At 45.0% G+C, this 21,995-nt stretch overlaps 1 protein-coding gene across 1 annotated transcript in view; it reads right to left on the bottom strand.

Moving 5' to 3' along the window:
• LOC122927811 (transcription factor RFX3-like) overlaps positions 1-14,538 on the bottom strand; it is a 57,463-nt gene extending 42,925 nt beyond the window's left edge. Inside the window, exon 1 of the mRNA XM_044280037.1 lies at positions 14,510-14,538. Coding sequence (XP_044135972.1) covers positions 14,510-14,538 — 29 coding nt within the window. The remainder of the gene's footprint in view (positions 1-14,509) is intronic.
• Positions 14,539-21,995: the final 7,457 nt, after the last annotated feature.

Here is a 21,995-nt window from a genome sequence, read left to right as displayed (position 1 = left end):
CAATTACAGAGGTCAAACGTTTCCTGTAGTTCTTGACCAGGTTTGCATACACTGCAACAGGGATTTTGGCCCACTCCTCCCCACAGATCTCCTCTAGATCTGTCAGGTTTCGGGGCTGTCACTGAGCAACACTGAGTTTCAGCTCCCTCCAAAGATGTTCAATTGGATTTAGGTCTGGAGACTGGCTAGGCCACTCCAGAACCTTAATATGCTTCTTACGGAGCCACTCCTTTGTTATCCTGGCTGTGTGCTTCAGGTCGTTGTCATGTTGGAAGACCCAGCCACGACCTATCTTTAGTGCTCTGACTGATGGAAGGAGGTTGCTGCTCAAAATCTCACAATAAATGGCCCTATTCATCCTCTCCTTAATACAGTGCAGTCGTCCTGACCCCTTGACAGAAAAGCACCCCCAAAGCATGATGTTACCACCCCTATGCTTCACAGTAGGGATGGTGTTCTTAGGATGCACCTCATCCTTTTTCCTCCAAACACGACGAGTGAAGTTTAGACAAAAAAAGTTCTACTTTGGTCTCATCTGACCGCATGACTTTCTCCCATGCCCCCTCTGTATCATACAGATGGTCATTGGCAAACTTCAAACGGGCCTGAACATGTGATGACTTGAGCAGGGGAACTTTCCGTGCAATGCATGATTTGAAACCATGACGGCGTAGTGTTCTACTGACAGTGACCTTTGAAACTGTGGTCCCAGCTCTAGGGTTGTTGCGGGTATCGAAATTTCGATACCCAATCGATACTTTTGTCCCGGTAGAGATACGATACCGGGATTTCCTTTTTTTAAATACTAGCCTGCGCTAGCCTCACCTCCCTACAGGACTCTGCCCCTCAATCCACACAACAATTGAACATGAAATCGAACATGGATTAAGATATAATGTATTGATGTACATCTAGATAATATTTTTACTCATTGGTGTTTTTTTATGCGGTTTTGAAATTGTATGTTTTTATTTTTTAGTCAATATATGATCATGTATGCAGATGTATTATATATGCATAGGAGTTTTTCATCTACTATTTATATGTCTATTAGGGGTTGCAAATGAACTTGAGATTTATTTATACAATATTGAGTCCAGTTCCAGGCTTTATGACAATCCCCATTATCCCAAAGACCCTGGGGTATATAAAGCCCATATAAGTAGTCTAATGTTATAGCCACTGATGAAGGGGTGTAGACCCTGAAACGCGTTTGGTGCTGGACATTAGACTTTTTGCTCATGAATTCATTTACGGACATTTGATGCGACATTCCCGTTGATATCTTTACCTCCAAGGTAATGGTAGCGGAGGCTGAGGGAATTTAGGACCCAGGAAACTAAAGACCAACTTCAGGAAGCGGCTGCAGAGTCACGTGGGACGCTACGTTTGACTCAGAAACCACGCGGGACGCACCGCTGGTTAAGCCAAACCAAGGAGCAACAGACTTCCAGAACAGATAACCGGAGATCTCAGGAGAGGTAATGTACCAATATAGTACCTGTATATTAAACACCGTGGACCCGAATAGAAGAGGATTATACCCTCTATCAAATATACCATCACAGATTACGAGCCTGCTGTTGATAACCTGCTTTCATTAATCCGGATTCTGTCTACCATACCACTTATGGGACATAGCGGGCATGTATACCTAACCACAATAAGTGCAAATATTTACGGTAATATACCACATTATCCTACCATCAAGCAGCGTTTTTGTGGTGACTGACTGTGGTGATTGCGGACCTGTAAGACCTACGGGTGTCTGCAAGATTTTCATTTTATTTTAGCCACACCACAATGTTATATTATTTTAGCATTTGAGTGAAATTGTAATATTGCATGTTTTTCTGTCATTTTAGCATTTATGTACATAATATAAAATATATTTTTTTCTGGTGTCAGCGCGCTCATGTTCTTTCAGCAGCACAGGGGAAAAGGAAGCCATCTCTCACTCCCCCTGTGCTGCCAATAAAGAGAGAGGGACGGGTGCACTGCACACTCAATGATAGGAGGACTTTTAATGGATCGGACTTAGTTAAGTTACCAGGATACATAGAGCGGCGCCCCAGGATCTCCCTGCACCTACTATTATTCCTTGGCGCCGCTCAGTTCCCCCACTACTATCTCCTGCCTGTATGCTAATTACTACTATCGGAGCGATGGGGAGGAGACATCAGCTTCTCTAATGGGCTTTCCTTCTCCCTGCACTGCGATTGGACAGCGCTACAGCCAGGGAGAAGGAACGCCCACTGATGTCTCCTCCCCATCGCTCAGATAGTAGTAATTAGCATACGGAGCAGGAGACAGTAATGGGGCACAGCAGGCGAACGGAGCGGCGCCCAGGAATAATAATAAGTGCAGGGAGATCCCTGGGCGCCGCTCTGTGTAGCCTAATACTTAACCAAGTCCGAACCCACGAAAGATAGTCTTTAACTTTTAATACAGGAGGCGGGTGCCGGCAGCAGGATCACATTGCCGGCACCAGGATCACATTGCCGGCACCCTGCCTCTGACAGGGAGCTGCAATCAGCGGCAGTTAACCCCTCAGGTGCGGCACCTGAGGGGTTAACAGCCGCTGATCTGCTGCCAGTACCCGCTTCTATTAGTCGCGCAGTGCACCCCTCCCCCCCTCAGTATTAAAATCATTGGTGGCAGTGGCCACAGGGTCCTCTCTCTCCTCCTCATTGGTGGTGCAGTGGCAGCTTCTGATCGGAGCCCCAGCAGTGTAATCCTGGGGCTCCGATCGGTTGCCATGGCAGCCAGGACGCTACTGAAGTCCTGGCTGCCATGGTAACAATCCCTGATGCTGTGTGCACAAAAGCACAGAGCAGCAGGGACAGTGTGAAGTCCTATTCACCCTGATAGAGCTCTATCAGGGTGAATAGGACAAGGGATGAAAAAAATCCCAGATTCTAGCCCCTAAGGGGGGAAATAGTTATTAAATAATAAGTAAAAAAATATAAAAGTATAAATTACATATAAAATATATAAACAATAAATAAACATATCGCCACGTACAAATAGTCCAAAACTATTAAAATAGAAGAAAAAAATAAAAAGAAAAAAAATCTATGCGGTGAATGCCGGAAGAGGAAGAAGAGAAAAAAATAAATAAACAGCGCGATTCAACATTTTTTAAAAATGCGGAATGCACGTGGCTTTTTTGGTTTATTTCTTCACATGGTATCGAATGGTATCTAGTATCTCAATACTTTTTTTATGGTATTATGGTATCGAAATCAAATAAAAAATTTGGTATCACAACAACTCTACCCAGCTCTCTTCAGGTCATTGAGCAGCATCTCCCTTGTGAAGCAACACAGATGTAAAGAGCAATAGGTCTACCATAGGAATCCACAATATAATCTTAGAATAAGGTTGTATTTAAACATTTTATGTGATATGGTCATTTTTGAGCTGTGGAAAAAGCATAGAAAATAAAAACAGATCAGGCTACTTTCACACCAGCGTGTTTGCTGGATCCGTTATGATAATCCAACCAGCTGCATCTGTTCTGAACAGATCCGGTTGTATTATCTTTAACATAGCCATGACGGATTTGTCATGAACACCATTGAAAGTCAATGGAGGACATGTCAGTTTTCTATTGTGTCCAAGATAGATGTCTTGCTTAGCACCACATCGCGGTCAGAGAAAAAAAAAAAAAAAAAAAAAAACGCTGCTTGCCTATGACCGATCTCAATAGAGGAAAGGGAGAGCGCAGATGTCAAAGTGTGTCACAATCTGTGTTTTAATTTGTACAAAAAAAAAAATATTATATATATATATATATATATATATATATATATATATATATATATATACACATACACACACTAGTTACAATCATTTTAACACCTTAAAGACCAGGCTGTTTTTTAGAAACTTGACAGGTGTCACTTTATGTGGTAATAACTTCAGAAACCCACTCTGAGATGGTTTTCTCGCGACACATTGTACTTCATGAGAGTGAAAAAATGTTGTCGATATAATTCACTTATTTATAAAAAAAAATTCAAAATTTACAGAAGATTTGGAAAAATTTGCAATTTTCAAAATTCCACATGATAAAAGTTATTACTTTACATTCTCCATATGTCCACGTTTGCATAATTTTTTAGGATCTTATAAGGCTTAGAATTTTCAAAGCAAATTATTTTTTATACATTTTTAAGAAATTTTCCAAAACCCATAAAAAAGGACTACTTCAGTTATGAAGTCACTTTGTGAGGCTTACATAGTGGAAACCAGGGCTGAGGAGTTGGAGGGAATTTAGGGTATCTGGAGACGGAGTCGGCAAAAATGAACAGACTCCTACTAAATTTTAATAAAAAAAAAAAAAAGCTAGTTTAAATGTCCCAATTCACAAAGTTATAATTAATTACTTCTCTACTGTAAGAATAAAGGCCAATGCATGCAGTGCGTCACGTTACCGCAAAACGAACACGTTGAAGGGAACCTGTCACCAGTTTTATGGTGTCCTAACTATGGGCAACATAAATAAGTGACTGATTCGCTTAGCAAAATGCTGGGTCACGTTCTTTAATTGACCCAGTCAATCTGCCAACATCTTGTATTGAAAAGCTCCAGCTAATAATGATGAGTCATGAATATTCATGAGCTCCCGAGTCTCCCCGCCCACCTGCTGCTAAATGACAGTTTGTTGCCATATGAATCAGCAGCAGGTGGGCAGGGGAGTGGCTATAGCTCTGAATTAAATATAAGCTGGACTCGATGACCTCACGCCGGACTCGAATCAGCTCATTAGCATGCGGCATCTTTGTGTGTATATTATGAGGTAACCATCTGTCACACCAGTAAGTGAATACATCTAAGGTACTTTTTAGTAGTTAATGATTGTATATAATTAGTTAGATTATGATCAAATATCCACATGACAGGTTCCCTTTAAGTGACCGTGAATAAGCATGCTTTACTATATGGCACACAACGCACAGTTAACCACCTCCCGACCGCTGTACGCACGGATGCGTCCGGAGGTGGTTGATTTATTCCTCCTGGACGCATCCGCGCGTCATCTCGCGAGACGCGAGATTTCGGTCACAGCCGGGCAATCATTTCATCAGCAACCTGCCAGCCAATGATCGCGGCTGGCAGGTTGCTGATTTTTTTTTTTTTTTTATTTTTTTTTTTAAAAACAAACAGAGTGCCAGATAGAAGATCATATTTGTAAATATGATCTGTTATATGGCTGCCCTGCTCCTCTGCTGGTCCTTTTCGTCGGTTGGATCCAGCAGAGGAGCAGGCTACACAGTGAGTACACCAACACTACACATAGGTCCAGATCACCCACCCCCCCCCCCCGAACCCCAATTAACCCTTTGATCACCCCTGTCAATCACTAGTGAAAGGAACAAAAGTGATCAGTGCAAACTGTCACTTTTTTTTTTCACTGGTATTGACCGTTAGGTTTTAGGTATAGTTTAGGCCCCTTGGTTAGGTAGTTTAGGGATCAGTTAGCGCCCAGCCCACCGCAGTCACTGATTCGCTGATTAGCGTATCGCTAATCATCATTTGTACTTTTATAGTATCTGGAAGTGATCAAAACTGATCACGGTCAGATCTATAATTGTATTAGTGTCACTTTAGGTTCGCCCTCCACCCAAAACGCAGTGTTTGCCCGATCAGGCCTGATCGGTCGCCCACACGTGCGTTCACCCACGCCCGCCCCACCGCAGTGCCCAAAGATTTTTTTTTTTGATCACTGCACATTCACTTTACACGCGCTGCGGCGATACAAAAATCAGTTTTGATATTTTTTAATCAACCGCAGCGGCCACCGGTACTTCGCTAGCCTCCCATTTGTAAGACAGGCTTCCTTTTTTTTCTTGGGTAGTCTCAGGGAATACCCCTAAATTTAGTTGCCCAAATGTCTACAGGCTTCTGACCCAGTCGGATGAGGAATGGGAACCCTCATCTGATGAATCTAGCGGGTCAGAATACGAACCTGTAGAAAGCAGTGGCTCTCTGATCCAAATTTCGGACGAGGAGGCTGAGGTCCCTGATAGCACCAGGCGTACCTGGCCCTGTGTCGCTAGACCGCAGGTTGCGCAGGATCCGCTTCAAGAGCAGCAGAGTGGGGCTGGTGCTGTCGGATTACGTGGTGAGGCATACACCAGCAGCGCAGCCCTTCCTGGACCTAGTACCAGCACTGCCGTAGAACATGGTGAAGTAGCGAGCACCAGAAGGGCAGTTGAAGCTGGTACGGTGGCACGTGCAGTAGTGACCCCGTCGCAGCCACCGCAAAGACGTGCCGGTAGAGCCCCTAGAATCCCTGAGGTGCTGGCAAACCCTGATTGGCAGTCCCCAACTTCAGCCGCACCTGTAGTTCCCCCTTTCACCGCCCAGTCTGGAGTTCTGGTTGAGACAGCTCAGATCGGTTCGGCCCTGGGATTTTTTGAGCTGTTCTTGACTGCGGAGCTCTTAGACTTAGGCTGCTTTCACACTAGCGTTCGCTGGTCCGCTCGTGAGCTCCGTTTGAAGGAGCTCACGAGCGGACCCGAACGCAGCCGTCCAGCCCTGATGCAGTCTGAATGGAGGCGGATCCGCTCAGACTGCATCAGTCTGGCGGCGTTCAGCCTCCGCTCCGCTCGGACAGGCGGACAGCTGAATGCTGCTTGTAGCGTTCGGGTGTCCGCCTGGCCGTTCGGAGGCGTGCGGATCCGTGCGGATCCGTCCAGACTTTCAATGTAAGTCAATGGGGACGGATCCGTTTGAAGATGCCACAATGTGGCTCAATCTTCAAGCGGATCCGTCCGCCATTGACTTTACATTGAAAGTCTGGACGGATCCGTACTAGGCTATTTTCACACTTAGCTGTTCTATGCTAAAAATAATGCAGACGGATCCGTTCTGAACGGAGCCTCCGTCTGCATTATTATGAGCGGATCCGTTCAGAACGGATCCGCCCGAACGCTAGTGTGAAAGTAGCCTTAGTTGTGGCAGAAACAAATCGGTATGCCACACAATTTATAACCGCTAACCCGGGAAGCTTTTATGCCCAGCCTTTCCGGTGGAAACCAGTCCAAGTTTCCGAAATTAACATTTTTTTGGGCCTTCTCCTCAACATGGGTCTAACTAAAAAGCATGAATTGCGGTCATATTGGTCCACGAACCCAATTCATCACATGCCCATGTTCTCTGCTGCTATGTCCAGGACACGATTTGAGACCATCCTGCGTTTCCTGCACTTTAGTGATAACAGCACCTCCCGTCCCAGAGGCCACCCTGCTTTTGACCGGCTCCACAAAATTCGGCCCCTCATAGACCATTTCAACCTGAAATTTGCAGATTTGTATACCCCAGAGCAAAACATCTGCGTAGACGAGTCCCTGATACATTTTACCGGGCGCCTTGGCTTCAAACAATACATCCCAAGCAAGCGCGCCCGGTATGGGGTCAAATTGTATAAGCTCTGTGAAAGGGCCACAGGCTATACCCACAAATTTCGTGTCTATGAGGGAAAAGATCAGACCCTGGAGCCGGTCGGTTGCCCTGACTACCTGGGGAGCAGTGGGAAGATAGTCTGGGACTTGGTGTCACCCTTATTCGGCAAGGGGTACCATCTTTATGTGGACAATTTTTACACAAGTGTGGCCCTCTTTAGGCATTTGTTTCTAGAACGGATTGGCGCCTGTGGTACCGCGCAAACTAGTCGCGCGGGCTTCCCCCAACGGCTCGTTAGCACCCGTCTTGCAAGGGGGCAGAGGGCCGCACTGTGTAACGAAGAACTGCTCGCGGTGAAATGGAGAGACAAGCGTGACGTTTACATGCTCTCCTCCATTCACGCAGACACGACAATACAAATTGAGCGAGCAACCTGTGTCATTGAAAAGCCCCTCTCAGTCCAAGACTATAACCTTCACATGGGAGGGGTGGACTTCAATGACCAGATGTTGTCCCCTTATTTAGTTTCGCGCAGAACCAGACGCTGGTATAAGAAGGTGTCTGTATATTTAATTCAATTGGCTCTGTATAATAGTTTTGTTCTCTACAGTAAGGCTGGGAGAACTGGATCCTTCCTCAAATTTCAGGAAGAGATCATCGCGAACCTCCTGTACCCAGGAGGTTCCGTGGCCCCATCCACCAGTGTAGTTAGCAGTCTACACAAGCGACATTTCCCCAGTGTCGTTCCTGGTACCTCAAACCGACCGCCACCCCGAAAAAAATGTCGTGTCTGTAGCAGGAGTGGAATAAGGCGTGACACCCGCTATTTCTGTCCTGACTGTCCTGACCACCCTGCCCTATGCTTAGGGGGAGTGTTTCCGGAAGTACCACACACAGGTACACCTAGCATAGGGATCATCTCACCAGGACAGGCACACAGGGCTATTAGGGCCCATTCGCTCACACAGCTGCTGCAAACGTCTCCTTTCACCTGGGACAAAGTGCATAACGCACTTCGCCACATTTCTGGGCGATTTGCGCTTTGCACATTGACCCATGGGGAAGGAGATGTTTGTTCTATAAAGGTAAAACAAAAAAAAAAAACAAAAAAAAAAAAAAAAAAAACACAACACCAGTAAGCAAAAAGGTTAATGTTTACTTCAAAAAGTTAAAGTTTATATGTTCTGTTCCAAAGTTAATAAAATTATTGCGTTGCGGCCTGGTTTTTTCTTTTTCTTTTTTTACCTTCCAGGTGGACCAACCGATCGACTAGCTGCAGCACTGATGTGCATTCTGACAGAAGCATTGCGCTGCTGTCAGATTACATGCAAGTCGGTGTATGCGGCACTGCAGAGTAGAAATCTCGTCTTGCAGCAACAGATACGTTTGCCAAGGCATACGAGCTGAGGAGGAGGCGGCGTTCCTATGCTTTGGCAAACACTTTGTATGTAAAAAATAAAAATAAAAATCCCGGCAATGATTTATTCATCCACATCGATTGATGTGAATGGAGAAATCTGGTTTGCCAGGGCATACGAGCTAAGTGGGTATGGATGTTGGGAGGAGCTCCTATGTCCTGGCAAACGCCTTTCCCCTCTTTTTTGTTTTTTGGCAGAGATTTTTTCATCCACATTGATCGATGCGAATGAAGAAATCTGTGCCGTTCATTTTTTTCTTTCAGCCCAGAGGCTGAACGGAAAAAAAAAATCTCATTACCTGTATGCTCAATATAAGGAGAATAGCAGAAACTCCTAATGCTGGCCATACATGTAATGATTGCGGAGACCCTCAAATGCCAGGGCAGTGCAAACACCCCACAACTGACCCCATTTTGGAAAGAAGACACCCCAAGGTATTCGCTGAGGGCCATATTGAGTCCATGAAAGATTTTAATTTTTGTCCTAAGTTAGCAGAAAGTGAGACTTTGTGAGAAAAAAAAAAAAAAAATATCAATTTCCGCTAACTTATGCCAAAAAAATACATTTCTATGAACTCGCCATGCCACTCATTGAATACCTTGGGGTGTCTTCTTTCCAAAGTGGGGTCACATGTGGGGTATTTATACTGCCCTGGCTTTTTAGGGGCCCTAAAGCGTGAGAAGAAGTCTGGGATCCAAATGTCTAAAAATGCCCTCCTAAAAAGGAATTTGGGCACTTTTGCAGCCTAGATGCGCAAAAGTGTCACACATCTGGCATCGCCGTACTCAGGAGAAGCTGGGGAATGTGTTTTGGGGTGTCATTTTACATATACCCATGCTGGGTGAGAGAAATATCTTGGTCAAATGCCAACTTTGTATAAAAAAAAAAAAAAAAGGGAAAAGTTGTCTTTTGCCAAGATATTTCTCTCACCCAGCATGGGTATATGTAAAATGACACCCCAAAACACATTCCCCAACTTCTCCTGATTACGGCGTTACCAGATGTGTGACACTTTTTTGCAGCCAAGGTGGGCAAAGGGGCACATATTCCAAAGTGCACCTTTCGGATTTCGCAGGCCATTTTTTTTTTTTTTTACACATTTTGATTGCAAAGTACTTCTCACACATTTGGGCCCCTAAATTGCCAGGGCAGTATAACTACGCCACAAGTGACCCCATTTTGGAAAGAAGACACCCCAAGGTATTCCGTGAGGGGCATGGCGAGTTCCTAGAATTTTTTATCGCAAGTTAGTGGAATATGAGACTTTGTAAGGAAAAAAAATAAAAATAAAATCATCATCATTTTCCGCTAACTTGTGACAAAAAATAAAAAGTTCTATGAACTCACTATGCCCATCAGCGAATACCTTAGGGTGTCTACTTTCCGAAATGGGGTCATTTGTGGGGTTTTTCTACTGTCTGGGCATTGTAGAACCTCAGGAATCATGACAGGTGCTCAGAAAGTCAGAGCTGCTTCAAAAAGCGGAAATTCACATTTTTGTACCATAGTGTGTAAACGCTATAACTTTTACCCAAACCATTATTTTTTTTTTTGCCCAAACATTTTTTTTTATCAAAGACATGTAGAACAATAAATTTGGCGAAAAATTTATATATGGATGTCGTTTTTTTGCAAAATTTTACAGCTGAAAGTGAAAAATGACATTTTTTTGGAAAAAAATCGTTACATTTTGATTAATAACAAAAAAAGTAAAAATGTCAGCAGCAATAAAATACCACCAAATGAAAGCTCCATTAGTGAGAAGAAAAGGAGGTAAAATTCATTTGGGTGGTAAGTTGCATGACCGAGCGATAAACGGTGAAAGTAGTGTAGTGCAGAAGTGTAAAAAGTGGCCTGTCATGAAGGGGGTTTTAGCTAGCGGGGTTGAAGTGGTTAAAGGGAGTCTGTCACCAAATATGACCATTACAGACCACTCAGATCAGGTTCTCCATTTCTTTCCCCAGATTACTATGGTACCTTTCATATTGGAGTCCATCACGGATTTGCTCCAAAAAACACTTTTATACCATATGGTAATTAGGTTCTGAAGGTGCACAGGCCCCTCTGCGCTTTGCTTACCAAACCCCTCCTTTTTCACCCCTCTGGCCCGCCCTTGTTTAATCTGATTACCTCCTCCTCTCCGTCTGAAATCCCATGCCTCCGCCGGCTGGATAGGGCTGCGCAGGCTGGCGCATGCGCATTCAAAGTGCCTGTTCCTCTGCCCATAATGAGCAATGCAGTGCGTACGCGCCAGGAATGTGTGGATCGGCGAGGATGCGGGATTTCAGACAGAGAGGAGGAGGTAATCAGATTAAACAAGGGCGGGACAGAGGGGTGAAAGAGGAGGGGTTTGGTAAGCAAAGCGCCGAGGGGCCTGGGCACCAGCCATATGAACGCCGCCGCTGGGCACCTTCAGAACCTAATTACCATATGGTATAAAAGTGGTGTTTTTTTTTTTTTTTTTAGCAAATCGGCGATGGACTCCAATATGAAAGGTACCATAGTAATCTGGGGAAAGTAATGGAGAACCTGATCTGAGTGGTCTGTAATGGTCATATTCGGTGAAAGACTCCCTTTAAGGAGCAGCAATACTTATATTTTCCAACGCCCATGGTTAACCTAGCCTCTCACTGATAACTGATTAAGGCTACTTTCACACCTGTGTTCAGGTGTCCGCTCGTGAGCTCCGTTTGAAGGGGCTCACAAGCGGCCCTGAACGCAGCCGTCTGGCCCTAATGCATTCTCAGTGGAGGCGGATCCACTGAGAATGCATCCGCCTGCCAGCGCTCAGCCTCCGCTCAGTGAGCGGACAACTGAACGCTGCAAGCAGCGTTCGGGTGTCCGCCTGGCCGTGCGGAGGCGAGCGGATCCGTTCCGACTTATAATGGAAGTCAATGGGGACGGATCCGCTTGAAGATGACACCATATGGCTCAATCTTCAAGCGGATCCGTCCCCCATTGACTTTCAATGTAAAGTCGGAACGGATCCGCTCAGGCTACTTTCACACTTAGAAAATTTTTCTAAGTTATAATGCAGACGGATCCGTTCAGAACGGATCCGATCGAACGCTAGTGTGAAAGTAGCCTAAGTAAATATGTTTTTTGTAGGACTAGAGACACTTGTATAAGTGAAGGGAATGGATAGTCAATAGTTCAAGACTGAAGCTGTAAACCAATTGAAAAACTGCCGTCATTCAGCTAAGACTATAAAAACTTGTAAACTCAGATTGTTAGCTTAAACTTTAAACATGACTATGGGATTCTACTAGGGAAATCATGTTTTAAAATAAATACCCCTTCCTGGATCCTCCCACTACCCCATCTTCAGCAGAAGATCAGCACACAAAGGAGAAGGCAGCAGCACCATTTTTTAACTGGTAAAAGTTCATGTTCCTGATGTTTATGCCCGCTGCTAGTATCCAGCCACTTGATTTAAAAATAAAAACATTAAAAAAAAAAATAAAAAAAATATTGTGTTGGTCTTTCTTTGGGCTCTTTCACACTTGTGTTCTTCTGTTCCGGCATAGAGTTCCGTTGTCGGGGCTCTATGCCGGAAGAATCCTGATCAGGATTATCCTAATGCATTCTGAATGGAGAGAAATCCGTTCAGGATGCATCAGGATGTCTTCAGTTCCGGACCGGAACGTTTTTGGCCGGAGAAAATACCGCAGCATGCTGCGCTTTTTGCTCCGGCCAAAAATCCTGAACACTTGCAGCAAGGCCGGATCCGGAACTAATGCCCATTGAAAGGCATTAATCCGGATGCGGCCTTAAGCTAAACGTCGTTTCGGCGCATTGCCGGATCCGACGTTTAGCTTTTTCTGAATGGTTACCATGGCTGCCAGGACGCTAAAGTCCCGGCAGCCATGGTAAAGTGTAGTGGGGAGCGGGGGAGCAGTATACTTGCCGTCCGTGCGGCTCCCGGGGCGCTTCAGAGTGACGTCATGGCACCCCAGGCGCATGGATGACGTGATTCTGGAGCGCCCCGGGAGCCGCACGGACGGTAAGTATACTGCTCCCCACTACTACTATGGCAACCAGGACTTTAATAGCGTCCTGGCTGCCATAGTAACACTGAACGCATTTTGAAGACTGATCAGTCTTCAAGTGCTTTCCGTTCACTTGCGTTTTTCCAGATCCAGCGTGTAATTCCGGCAAATGGAGTACACGACGGATCCGGACAACGCAAGTGTGAAAGAGCCCTCAAACTGTTCAATACAGTAGACTGTTGGCTTCCTAGCCAGTAGTTCTGTGGTAATGACATGTATGTTGCCTTTCTTTCCTTCAAAGAATGTATAAAAACATTTGCATATCAAATACAGAGGAGTCGGAAGTACCAAAAACTAAGGCCTCTTTCACACGAGCGTGACAGATTAGGTCCGGACACGTTCAGGGTGCGTTCAGTGAAACTCGCACTATTTTGCAAACAAGTTCACTCAGTTTTGTCTGCGATTGCGTTCAGTTTTTTCCGCGCGGTTGCAATGCGTTTTGATGCGTTTTTCACACGCGTGATAAAAAAATGAAGGTTTACAAACAACATCTCTTAGCAACCATCAGTGAAAAACGCATCGCACCCGCATCGGCTTGCGGATACTTCTATGGGGCTGCGTGAAAAAGCGCAGAATATAGAACATGCTGCGATTTTTACGCAACGCAGAACTGATGCGTGAAACACAACGCTCATGTGCAGACCCATTGAAATGAATGGGTCAGGATTCAGGGCGGGTGCTATGCGTTCACGTCACGCATTGCACCCGCGCGGAAAACTCGCTCGTGTGAAAGGGGCCTAAGGAGTCTGAGCATTTATCTACTGACTCCACAGCCCTGGTGGAAAACAACCATAAATGACCCCATCGTAGAAACTACACCCCTCAAGTATTAAAAACTGATTTTACAAACTTTGTTAACCCTTTAGGTGTTCCACAAGAATTAAAGGAAAAGGGGATGAAATTTCTAAATTTCACATTTTTGGCAGATTATCCATTTTTATTAATTTTTTCCTGCAACACATCAAGGGTTAACAGCCAAACAAAACTCAATATTTTTTACCCCGATTCTACAGTTTACAGAAACACCCCACATGTGGTCGTAAACTGCTGTACGGCCCCACGACAGGGCACAGAAGGTAAGGAATGTCATATGGATTTTGGAGGGCAGATTTCACTGGGATAATTTTAAGTTGCCATATGACATTTTATGCCCCCCTGATGCATCCTAGGAGTAGAAACTCCCAAAAAAGTGACCCCATTTTGGAAATTCTAGGATAAGGTGACACTTTTATTTGTACTATATATGATTTTTGATTGCTCTATATAAGGCTACTTTCACACTAACGGCAAGGACCTCCGGCAGTCTGTTCCGTCGGGTGAACAGCCTGTCGGATCCGTCCTGCCGCTAGTGACCGTGTGCCCCTGGACTGCCGCTCCGTCCCCGTTGACTATAATGGGAGCGGGTGCGGAGTTCCGGCTGAGGCACAGCAGCGCACAGCTCTGCCGGAATAGAACTACAACATGTCCAACATCAATGGGGACGGAGCGGCAGTCCGGGGGCACACGGTCACTAGCAGCAGGACTGATCCAACAGGCTGTTAACCCGACGGAACAGCCTGCTGGAGGTCCATGCAGCTAGTGTAAAAGTAGCCTCTTTGTGTAACGAAAAAAAAACGTAACTAGACTTACCGGTAATTCTGTTTCCTTGAGTCCACCATGACGGCTTAACCATGAGATTGACTCCTTGACCTCTGTAGGGGCAGGAACACAGTTTAAAAAGGGCCACCACCCACTCTCACCCTCAGTGTTTACAAATTACCAAGTGGGTGCACTTTATTTTTTTTGGGATTATTACTTCATACTCTAACCCCTCTTATAACCTCGGGGGGGAATTTACGAGCCGTCATGGTGGACTCAAGGAAACAATTACCGGTAAGTCTAATTACAGTTTTTCCATTTCGTCCACCATGACGGCTGAACCATGAGAACTATCAGATTACTTGGTAGGGTGGGAGACTGCTTGCAGGACCTTCTGTCCAAAAAGTCAAAATCAGACACATCAATACGATAAGGTCTTCTAAACATATTTATATATTAGACCAGGTGGCGGCCCTACAGAGGGAAAGCCAAAAGAAGCGCGCACACACGCGCAAAACGGCTGTTGCTCATTGCTGTGTTTGCACTGTATGCACCCCCTCCTGCCATGGAATAAAGTGTACCTTTCTACAATCGGTAAGTGCCGCTCGTTTTGAATATTCTCCTTTGTTTGAAGATAAGGGCTTACAGATTTTGTCTAGGGAAACGCCTGCTCTTTCAGCCCATGAAGATGCCATTCATGGAATGGGATTTTATATTTGTTGGACTAGTAAGGCCTGACATTTGGTAACAGCAGGATATAGTTGACTTAATCCAACAACCTATAGAAGCCTAAGATGCTTTTCTCCACTTGTTTTGACCAGTAAACTGAATAAGGAGATTGTCATCTTTTCTGAATTTTCTTGTCACCGCCAGGTATTGTATCATAATAGTCTCCCTGACATCCTGGAGTTGGAATTGTTCCTCAGACGATTTCTTGGTCTCTAGGAAAATTTATGACGACTTTCGGAAGAAAACACGGATCCAGTTTCAAAACTATCCTGTCCGGAAAGACAGAGGAGAGAGCCTGAATCTCGGTGTATCATCAAGAGAGTAAGAAAATCAGCGGCACTCACCAATTGCAGAGTATCAACATATCATCACTTTATTGCGACAACAGGTACGTGCTTATACAGGGCTGGGGGCGGACAAGCCTTCTACTTGAAACAAAAAACGCCTGAGCGGTGTGCGGCAGCAACGGCCGTTTCGCACCCTGAATCTCTCCCAGGCATCTAGCTGATGTAATAGCCATTAAGAACGCAGCTTTGAAAGTAAGACCAGGTTTAAATCCCACTGGGGAATCCTTGGGGTTATAGATGTTCTTAGTCTAGAAGCAGTTATTTCTTATAAATCTTCTTATCCACCTATGGCTGGCTATATCTATATCATAGCATGCACCCAAAGCGGATATCTGTACTGTGGAAAAATGCAAGGGGCCGCCATTGACTAAATATATGTGTCACCGAGGTTCCTGGCCTCGGTGAAGGTAAGAGATGGTAATTTTAAGTGTCAGCAAAAGCTAGTGCTGACTGACACTATTGGTTATTTAGTGTGGCTGTAAAGCCGATCCGGGCCGGCTCTTACTGGGAGCAGCCAAAGTGCAGGGTGGGTGGCTGTTCCCCACCTTTCAGGCCAGGTTTTGGTTAGGATATGAAACCCAGCCAGCAGTCTCAGCTGGGTGTGAATTATCCCCCATTTCACAGTGGAGTCTCTGTGGTTTGAGAGCTGCATGATGTGTGCCGTACTAATGGGTTGAGAGCCGCATTGCTGGGAAGCAGGCCCTTAAGCCTGTTGGGGGCTGCTACTGCCAAAACCACTGACAAGGTGAATGCTTTTTGTTCTGTAGACTTGCCATGGTGTGAATGAACACCAAGACGACAAACTGTCATTTTTGTTTATGTGTAAATAAACACTGCACTGTTTAACACATACTTAGTTTTTTGACTCTGTACTGCGTCAGCTAATCTGCTGACCAGAGCGAATCCCCACAGTACCTTTAGTGTACTGGTCTGAGGCCCATATCCAGCCCCCTCTGGAGAAAATCTAAAATCTTCGATAGCCCTCTGGAGCAAATTTCAAATCTTCGATGTCCCAGCCAACTGCAGTATTTTCTCCAGATTTTGAGATAGATTGCTTAAGTAACTTTTTCTGCTGGATTTTAGAGTATTAACCACCTTTTCTGAAAGACCTTTACTCTAAGATCTCGCGTTCAGGATCCATGCGGATAATTTGAACAGGCTGTGATTTTGGTGAAGGATGGGACCCTGTGATAGAATGTCCTTCTGGAGAGGTATTTTCCATGGCTCTTCCAGAGCTAATTCCTTTAGGACGGGGAAGCAACTTCTCTTCAGCCAATAGGGAACCACCAGTATTACTGTTACAGGATCGGTTATTATCTTCTGCAGTACTCGAGGAATTAGGGCCCAGGGAGGAAAAGTGTAAGCGAGGTTCCAGGTCCACCCGACTGAAAAGGCGTCGACTGCCCATGGCTCTTCTCTGGGGTTTAGAGAACAAAACCGCCCCACTTTCGGATTGTTTTTTGACGCAAATAGGTCTACTTGAGAAACCTTGACGTGGTGCCCGGGCTTAGACATGTTCTACACCGTAGGACATGTTGACTAATCTCTCAATTTTAAAATCAGTTTGAGGGTTTAGTGAGACCGCAGAGTGCACCTGTATTTGTTGTTGTTTTGTTATATTGTTATATTAATTATTACATCCGCACTTGTTACCTTGTGTGAGATGTCTATTGTGGTACTTGTGGTTCGCCGCGGGCATCCTCCACCGTATGCATTTTGCTGGGGATCGCCATTAGCAACGGGCCACAAGTGCAGGGTTTGCTCCCCTATATATATGCACGACTGCATGTGGGTTTGAGCACCTCCTGCTAATGCCACCTTGTCTTTTTTGGTTTGTATATTTGAGGGACTCCCTATCTTCTGGAAATTTTATTAAAAATTTCTTGATTTAGGGACCACTCCCCTGGGTCTAAAGTTTTTCTGCTGAGGTGGTCGACTTCTATGTTTTCTGAACCCTTTAGATGGATTGCTGTGTCAAAGTACATTTCTTTCTGCCCAGAAGAATATTCTTTCCGCCAGACCCTTTAGGCTTGGAGATAGTGTGCCCCCCTGGTGTTTTAGGTAGGCCACAGCTGTTACATTGTCAGAGAATATTTTTAGATGTTTTCCGGACAATAGTTTTTGGGATACTTTTAGAGTCTCCCAGACAGCTCTCAGTAGTTTGATGATTTTTGTTTTATTTCGTTTGACCACCTGCCCTGGTAGTTTCGGGAGGCTACCTTTGCTCCCTAGCCCATGCTGCTCGCATCTGTTGTGATCTGGACTTCTCAACCAGGTTATGCCCCTGGACAGATTCTTCTTTTCCATCCACCAGTTTAAATCTGACTTAACGCATAGGGGGGGTGGTTATATTTTTCCCTAGGAAGGACTGTTTTCTGTCCCACTTCCCTAGTATCCAGGATTGAGTTATCCTGTTATGGGGCTGCCACCATGCCACTGCAGTGATGCAAGAGGTCATCATTCCCAGAAGGCTCATGGCACTCCTGATAGAACACTGACTTTGGGATTGGAATCTCTATCTTTTCCTTGAAAGATACCAACTTTTCTTGTGGTAGAGATGACATCTGGGTAATAGAATTTAGCATCACCCCTAGGAATTTCATTTGAGTAGATGGTCCTAGACAAGACTTTTTACGATTTATTAACCAGCCCAACTCTGAACTTGTGAATCAGGTAATTCGTTTGACTGGATGTTTCTAGTTCTGAATTGCCTATAATAAGGAAATCGTCTAGGTATGGAACATTTTTTAGTCCTTCTGTCCTGAGAGGGGAGATCATTTCCACCACCAGTTTTGTGAACATCCTTGGGGCGGAGGATATCCCAAAAGGGTAGAGTAGTGAACTGGAAACTATTTACCACACCAGTGTTGTCTAAATGCAAAGCTGAGGTATTTTTATGTATGGGGACGTGGTAACAGGCGTCTTTTAGATCTAAAGACGTCATGAAGGCTTAGTTTTTGATTAAAGGGATAATGGAAGATATAGACTCCATTTTGAATTTACTGTAGGAAATGGCTTTGTTTAACCATTTTAGATTTATAATGGTACGGGAAGACCCATCTGTTTTTTGGACTAAAAAAAAAGGTTTGAATAATAACCTTTTCCCTTTTCTAGTTCAGGAACTTCTATTACCACGTTTGAGTCTATTAAATCTAAGACATCCTGCCAAATTTTTTCTAACACGCTCTGGCTGTGGGAGGTTGTCCGGAACTTCCTTGGGAGGGGGTTGAGGAGAATTCTATCTTGTATCAGTTTTTTATTATGTCCAAGGCCCAGGGATTCTGGGTCACGCATTCCCACTGGGATAGAAAACTTCTCAACCTTCACCCAACCTTGGCGTCATTGTTTATCGGATTGTTTATTTTGGGGATTGAGAAGGAAACCTGCCTTTCACCCCCTTTTTGATAGCTCCACCTCCCCGATTTTCCTTGCCTCTATAGGATTTGGACTGAGGGTTAAAGGAACGAAAGGGCTTCTTTTTACTCTCCTCAGGGAACCCTTTCTTCTTGTCAGCTGCTTTTTCGAGAATAGAGTCTAAGACCGGTCCGAAAACGTATTCTCCAGTGAAAGCAAAGAGCATAACTTAGCTTTAGGCTACTTTCACACTTGCGTTCAGAGCGGATCCGTCTGGTGTTTGCACAGACGGATCCGCTCCTATAATGCAGACGATGGGATCCGTTCAGAACGGATCCGTCTGCAAGTGTGAAAAGTTGCTCAGACGGATCAGTCCAGACTTTACATTGAAAGTCAATGGGGGACGGATCAGTTTGAAAATTGATCCATATTGTGTCAACTTCAAACGGATCCGTCCCTATTGACTTCCATTGTAACGCTTAACGGATCCGTTTGCCTCCGTTCGGGTGTCCGCCTGCTGAGCGGAGGACAAACGGTGCCAGACTGATGCATTCTGAGCGGATCCGCATCCACTCAGAATGCATTAGGGCAGTACGGATGCGTTCGGGGCCGCTTGTGAGAGCCTTCAAACGGAACTCACAAGTGGAGCCCCGAACGCTAGTGTGAAAGTAGCCTTAGATGGTCTCTCCCCCTCAAGATTCCATCCACAATGCTCTTCTCGCTGAATTAGAGAGAGCCGCATCCTTAGCAACGAACCTAACAGATTCAGCTGAGGCATCCGCCAAGAACGCTGTGGCTGACCTGAGAAGGGGAATAGAGTTTAGGATCTCCTCTCTAGGAGTCTTTTTAATATGGTTTTCTAATTCGCAGAGCCAAAAATACATGGATCTAGCCACCGATGTTGCCGCTATGTTCGTTTTAATCCCAAACATGGATTCTTTCCAGGATTTTTTCAGTAGACCATCAGCCTTCCTTTCCATTGGATCCTGTAGTTGAGAAGAATCTTCAAATGGAAGGGAGGTCTTTTTGACAACTTTAGCTACCTGGACATCAATCTTTGGCGTTTCATTAAAGATTTTTACTTCAGCTTGATAAAACAGCCGCCTATTCCTAAACTCCCTAGAGACACCTAATCTCCTTTCTGGATCCGTCCACTCGTCCAGAATCATATATTTAATATTTTAATTTACTGGGAACACTTTGGATTTCTTTGCTTTAAGTCCTCCAAACATTTTGCCTTGGACCGAACGGGGCTTTTATATTTCCTCAATGTCCATGGTAGTTCTTACAGCTCCCAATTCCCTCATATCCTCATAAGAGAAAAAATATTTTTTACCATCTTCCACAATTTCTCTCTCTGACAGAACATCCATATCAATGTTCTGTCTAGAGGTGAAAACCTCCTCATCCATGTCCTCTACGTCAGAGGATGGAACGGACATCTTAGACCTTTTCGCAGGTGGAGCAGAAAGAACGGATTTGAGGGAGGATTTTATCCCATTCTGGATCATATATTTAACTTTCATAAGGATAGATGGTTGCTCTTCTTTTACAAGCTGATTAATGCAAGACTGACAAAGCTTCTTTTTGTGATTTTCAGGAAGTCTCTTGGTTGCACATCTAAAAGACTTTGGATTTAATTCTGGGCTCTTTCACTCCCTATAAGAGAGGAGCAACCAGGTATCAGAAGACCATACACATTAAGCATGTAAAAGTGATACATATTCTCCCCAGAAGGGAACTCACAGTTGGAGTAGCGAGGGGGGTCTGTAGAATCCATCTGGCCTGCAGGGGCATCAGGAGCTGACATGCTATCCTGGAGAAGGAACACCACACTGGAAGCAGCGATGCCTGTTGAATCTGCAGCTTTTTACCACAGGCGCCGCGTCTGACGTCATCAGCGCACGCGCGCAAACGTGGGTTCCAAGCTCTGCCCCCTAGGGCAGGTATTTAAAATAATAAAACAAAAAAAAAAAATCTTCACCTCCCACAGGAGGTCTCTCTGAGGTGCCCCCAAGGGACAGGAAACACTGAGGGTAAGAGTAGGTGGTGGCCTTTTAAACTCTGTGTTCCTGCCCCTACCGAGGTGAATCTCATGGTTAAGCCGTCATGATGGTAGAAATGGAAATGGCTGTTCTGGCACAGTTTTTTTTAAACAGAGTTCACCTGACAGGTTAGATCATGTGCTATTTTTATAGAGCAGGTTGTTATGGACACAACAATACCAAATATGTCTACTTTTATGTTTCTTTTGTTTCAGTTTTACATAATAAAGCATTTTTTAAATAAATCATGTTTCTGTGTCTCCTTTTTCTGAAAGCCATATTTTTTTTTTCCGGCATTAGGTGAAGGTTTGATTAGTACTATTTTGGAGTACATACTGCTATTTGATCGTTCAGTATTACACTATTTGTGATGTATGTGATGTAGGCGTGCCCAGTACAACAGAGGGAGCTGCAGACACCGGAGCCTATACCGGGTGAACGGAGCGGCGCCCAGGCATACTAGTAAGTGCAGGGGGACCCCTGGGCGCCGCTCTGCCCACTGATTATAGTTAGTTTTTAAACTAGTGAAAGGTCCTCTTTAACTATCAGTGTATTACACAGTGTAATACACTGATAGTTTGCCTATAAGGCCCAACCCCCAGGCTGGATCTCATAGGCCTCCGTAGCCACCGGGCCCCAAGGCCTTTGAATAACTTGGGGCTGCCATGGCAACCATCGGGTCCCGCCACCGCAGCGGGGAGCGCAAAACTCCCATATGCCGCGGTCAGCGCTGACAAACATATGAGGGGTTAATCCACCAGCATTGGCGTTAACACCGATGCTGGTGGATGCAGCAGGGATACAGCTGTCAGTAACAGCCGGATCCCTGCTGCTTATCGCGGCACAGAAGGCCCGCAGGACGAGAATGCGCATGTGGGGGCACTAAGTACAGGCCATTTAGGACGAGGTTAAAGATAGTTTTGTGGGAAAAGATTCAGTAACATCTGTAATTTAAACATTTATAACTCTGCTTTTTTCCTCCTGTGAAGAGCCATCGGTACAGGAGGAGGAGTTACCAGTGACTGACAGCTTATACACACAGTGCTATCAATCACTGATAAC

This window comes from Bufo gargarizans, chromosome 1 (assembly GCF_014858855.1).
Source record: "Bufo gargarizans isolate SCDJY-AF-19 chromosome 1, ASM1485885v1, whole genome shotgun sequence".
Lineage (NCBI taxonomy): Eukaryota > Metazoa > Chordata > Amphibia > Anura > Bufonidae > Bufo > Bufo gargarizans.
The sequence above is the reverse complement of the archived record's forward strand: the minus strand, read 5'-3'. Positions and strand labels throughout refer to the sequence as shown.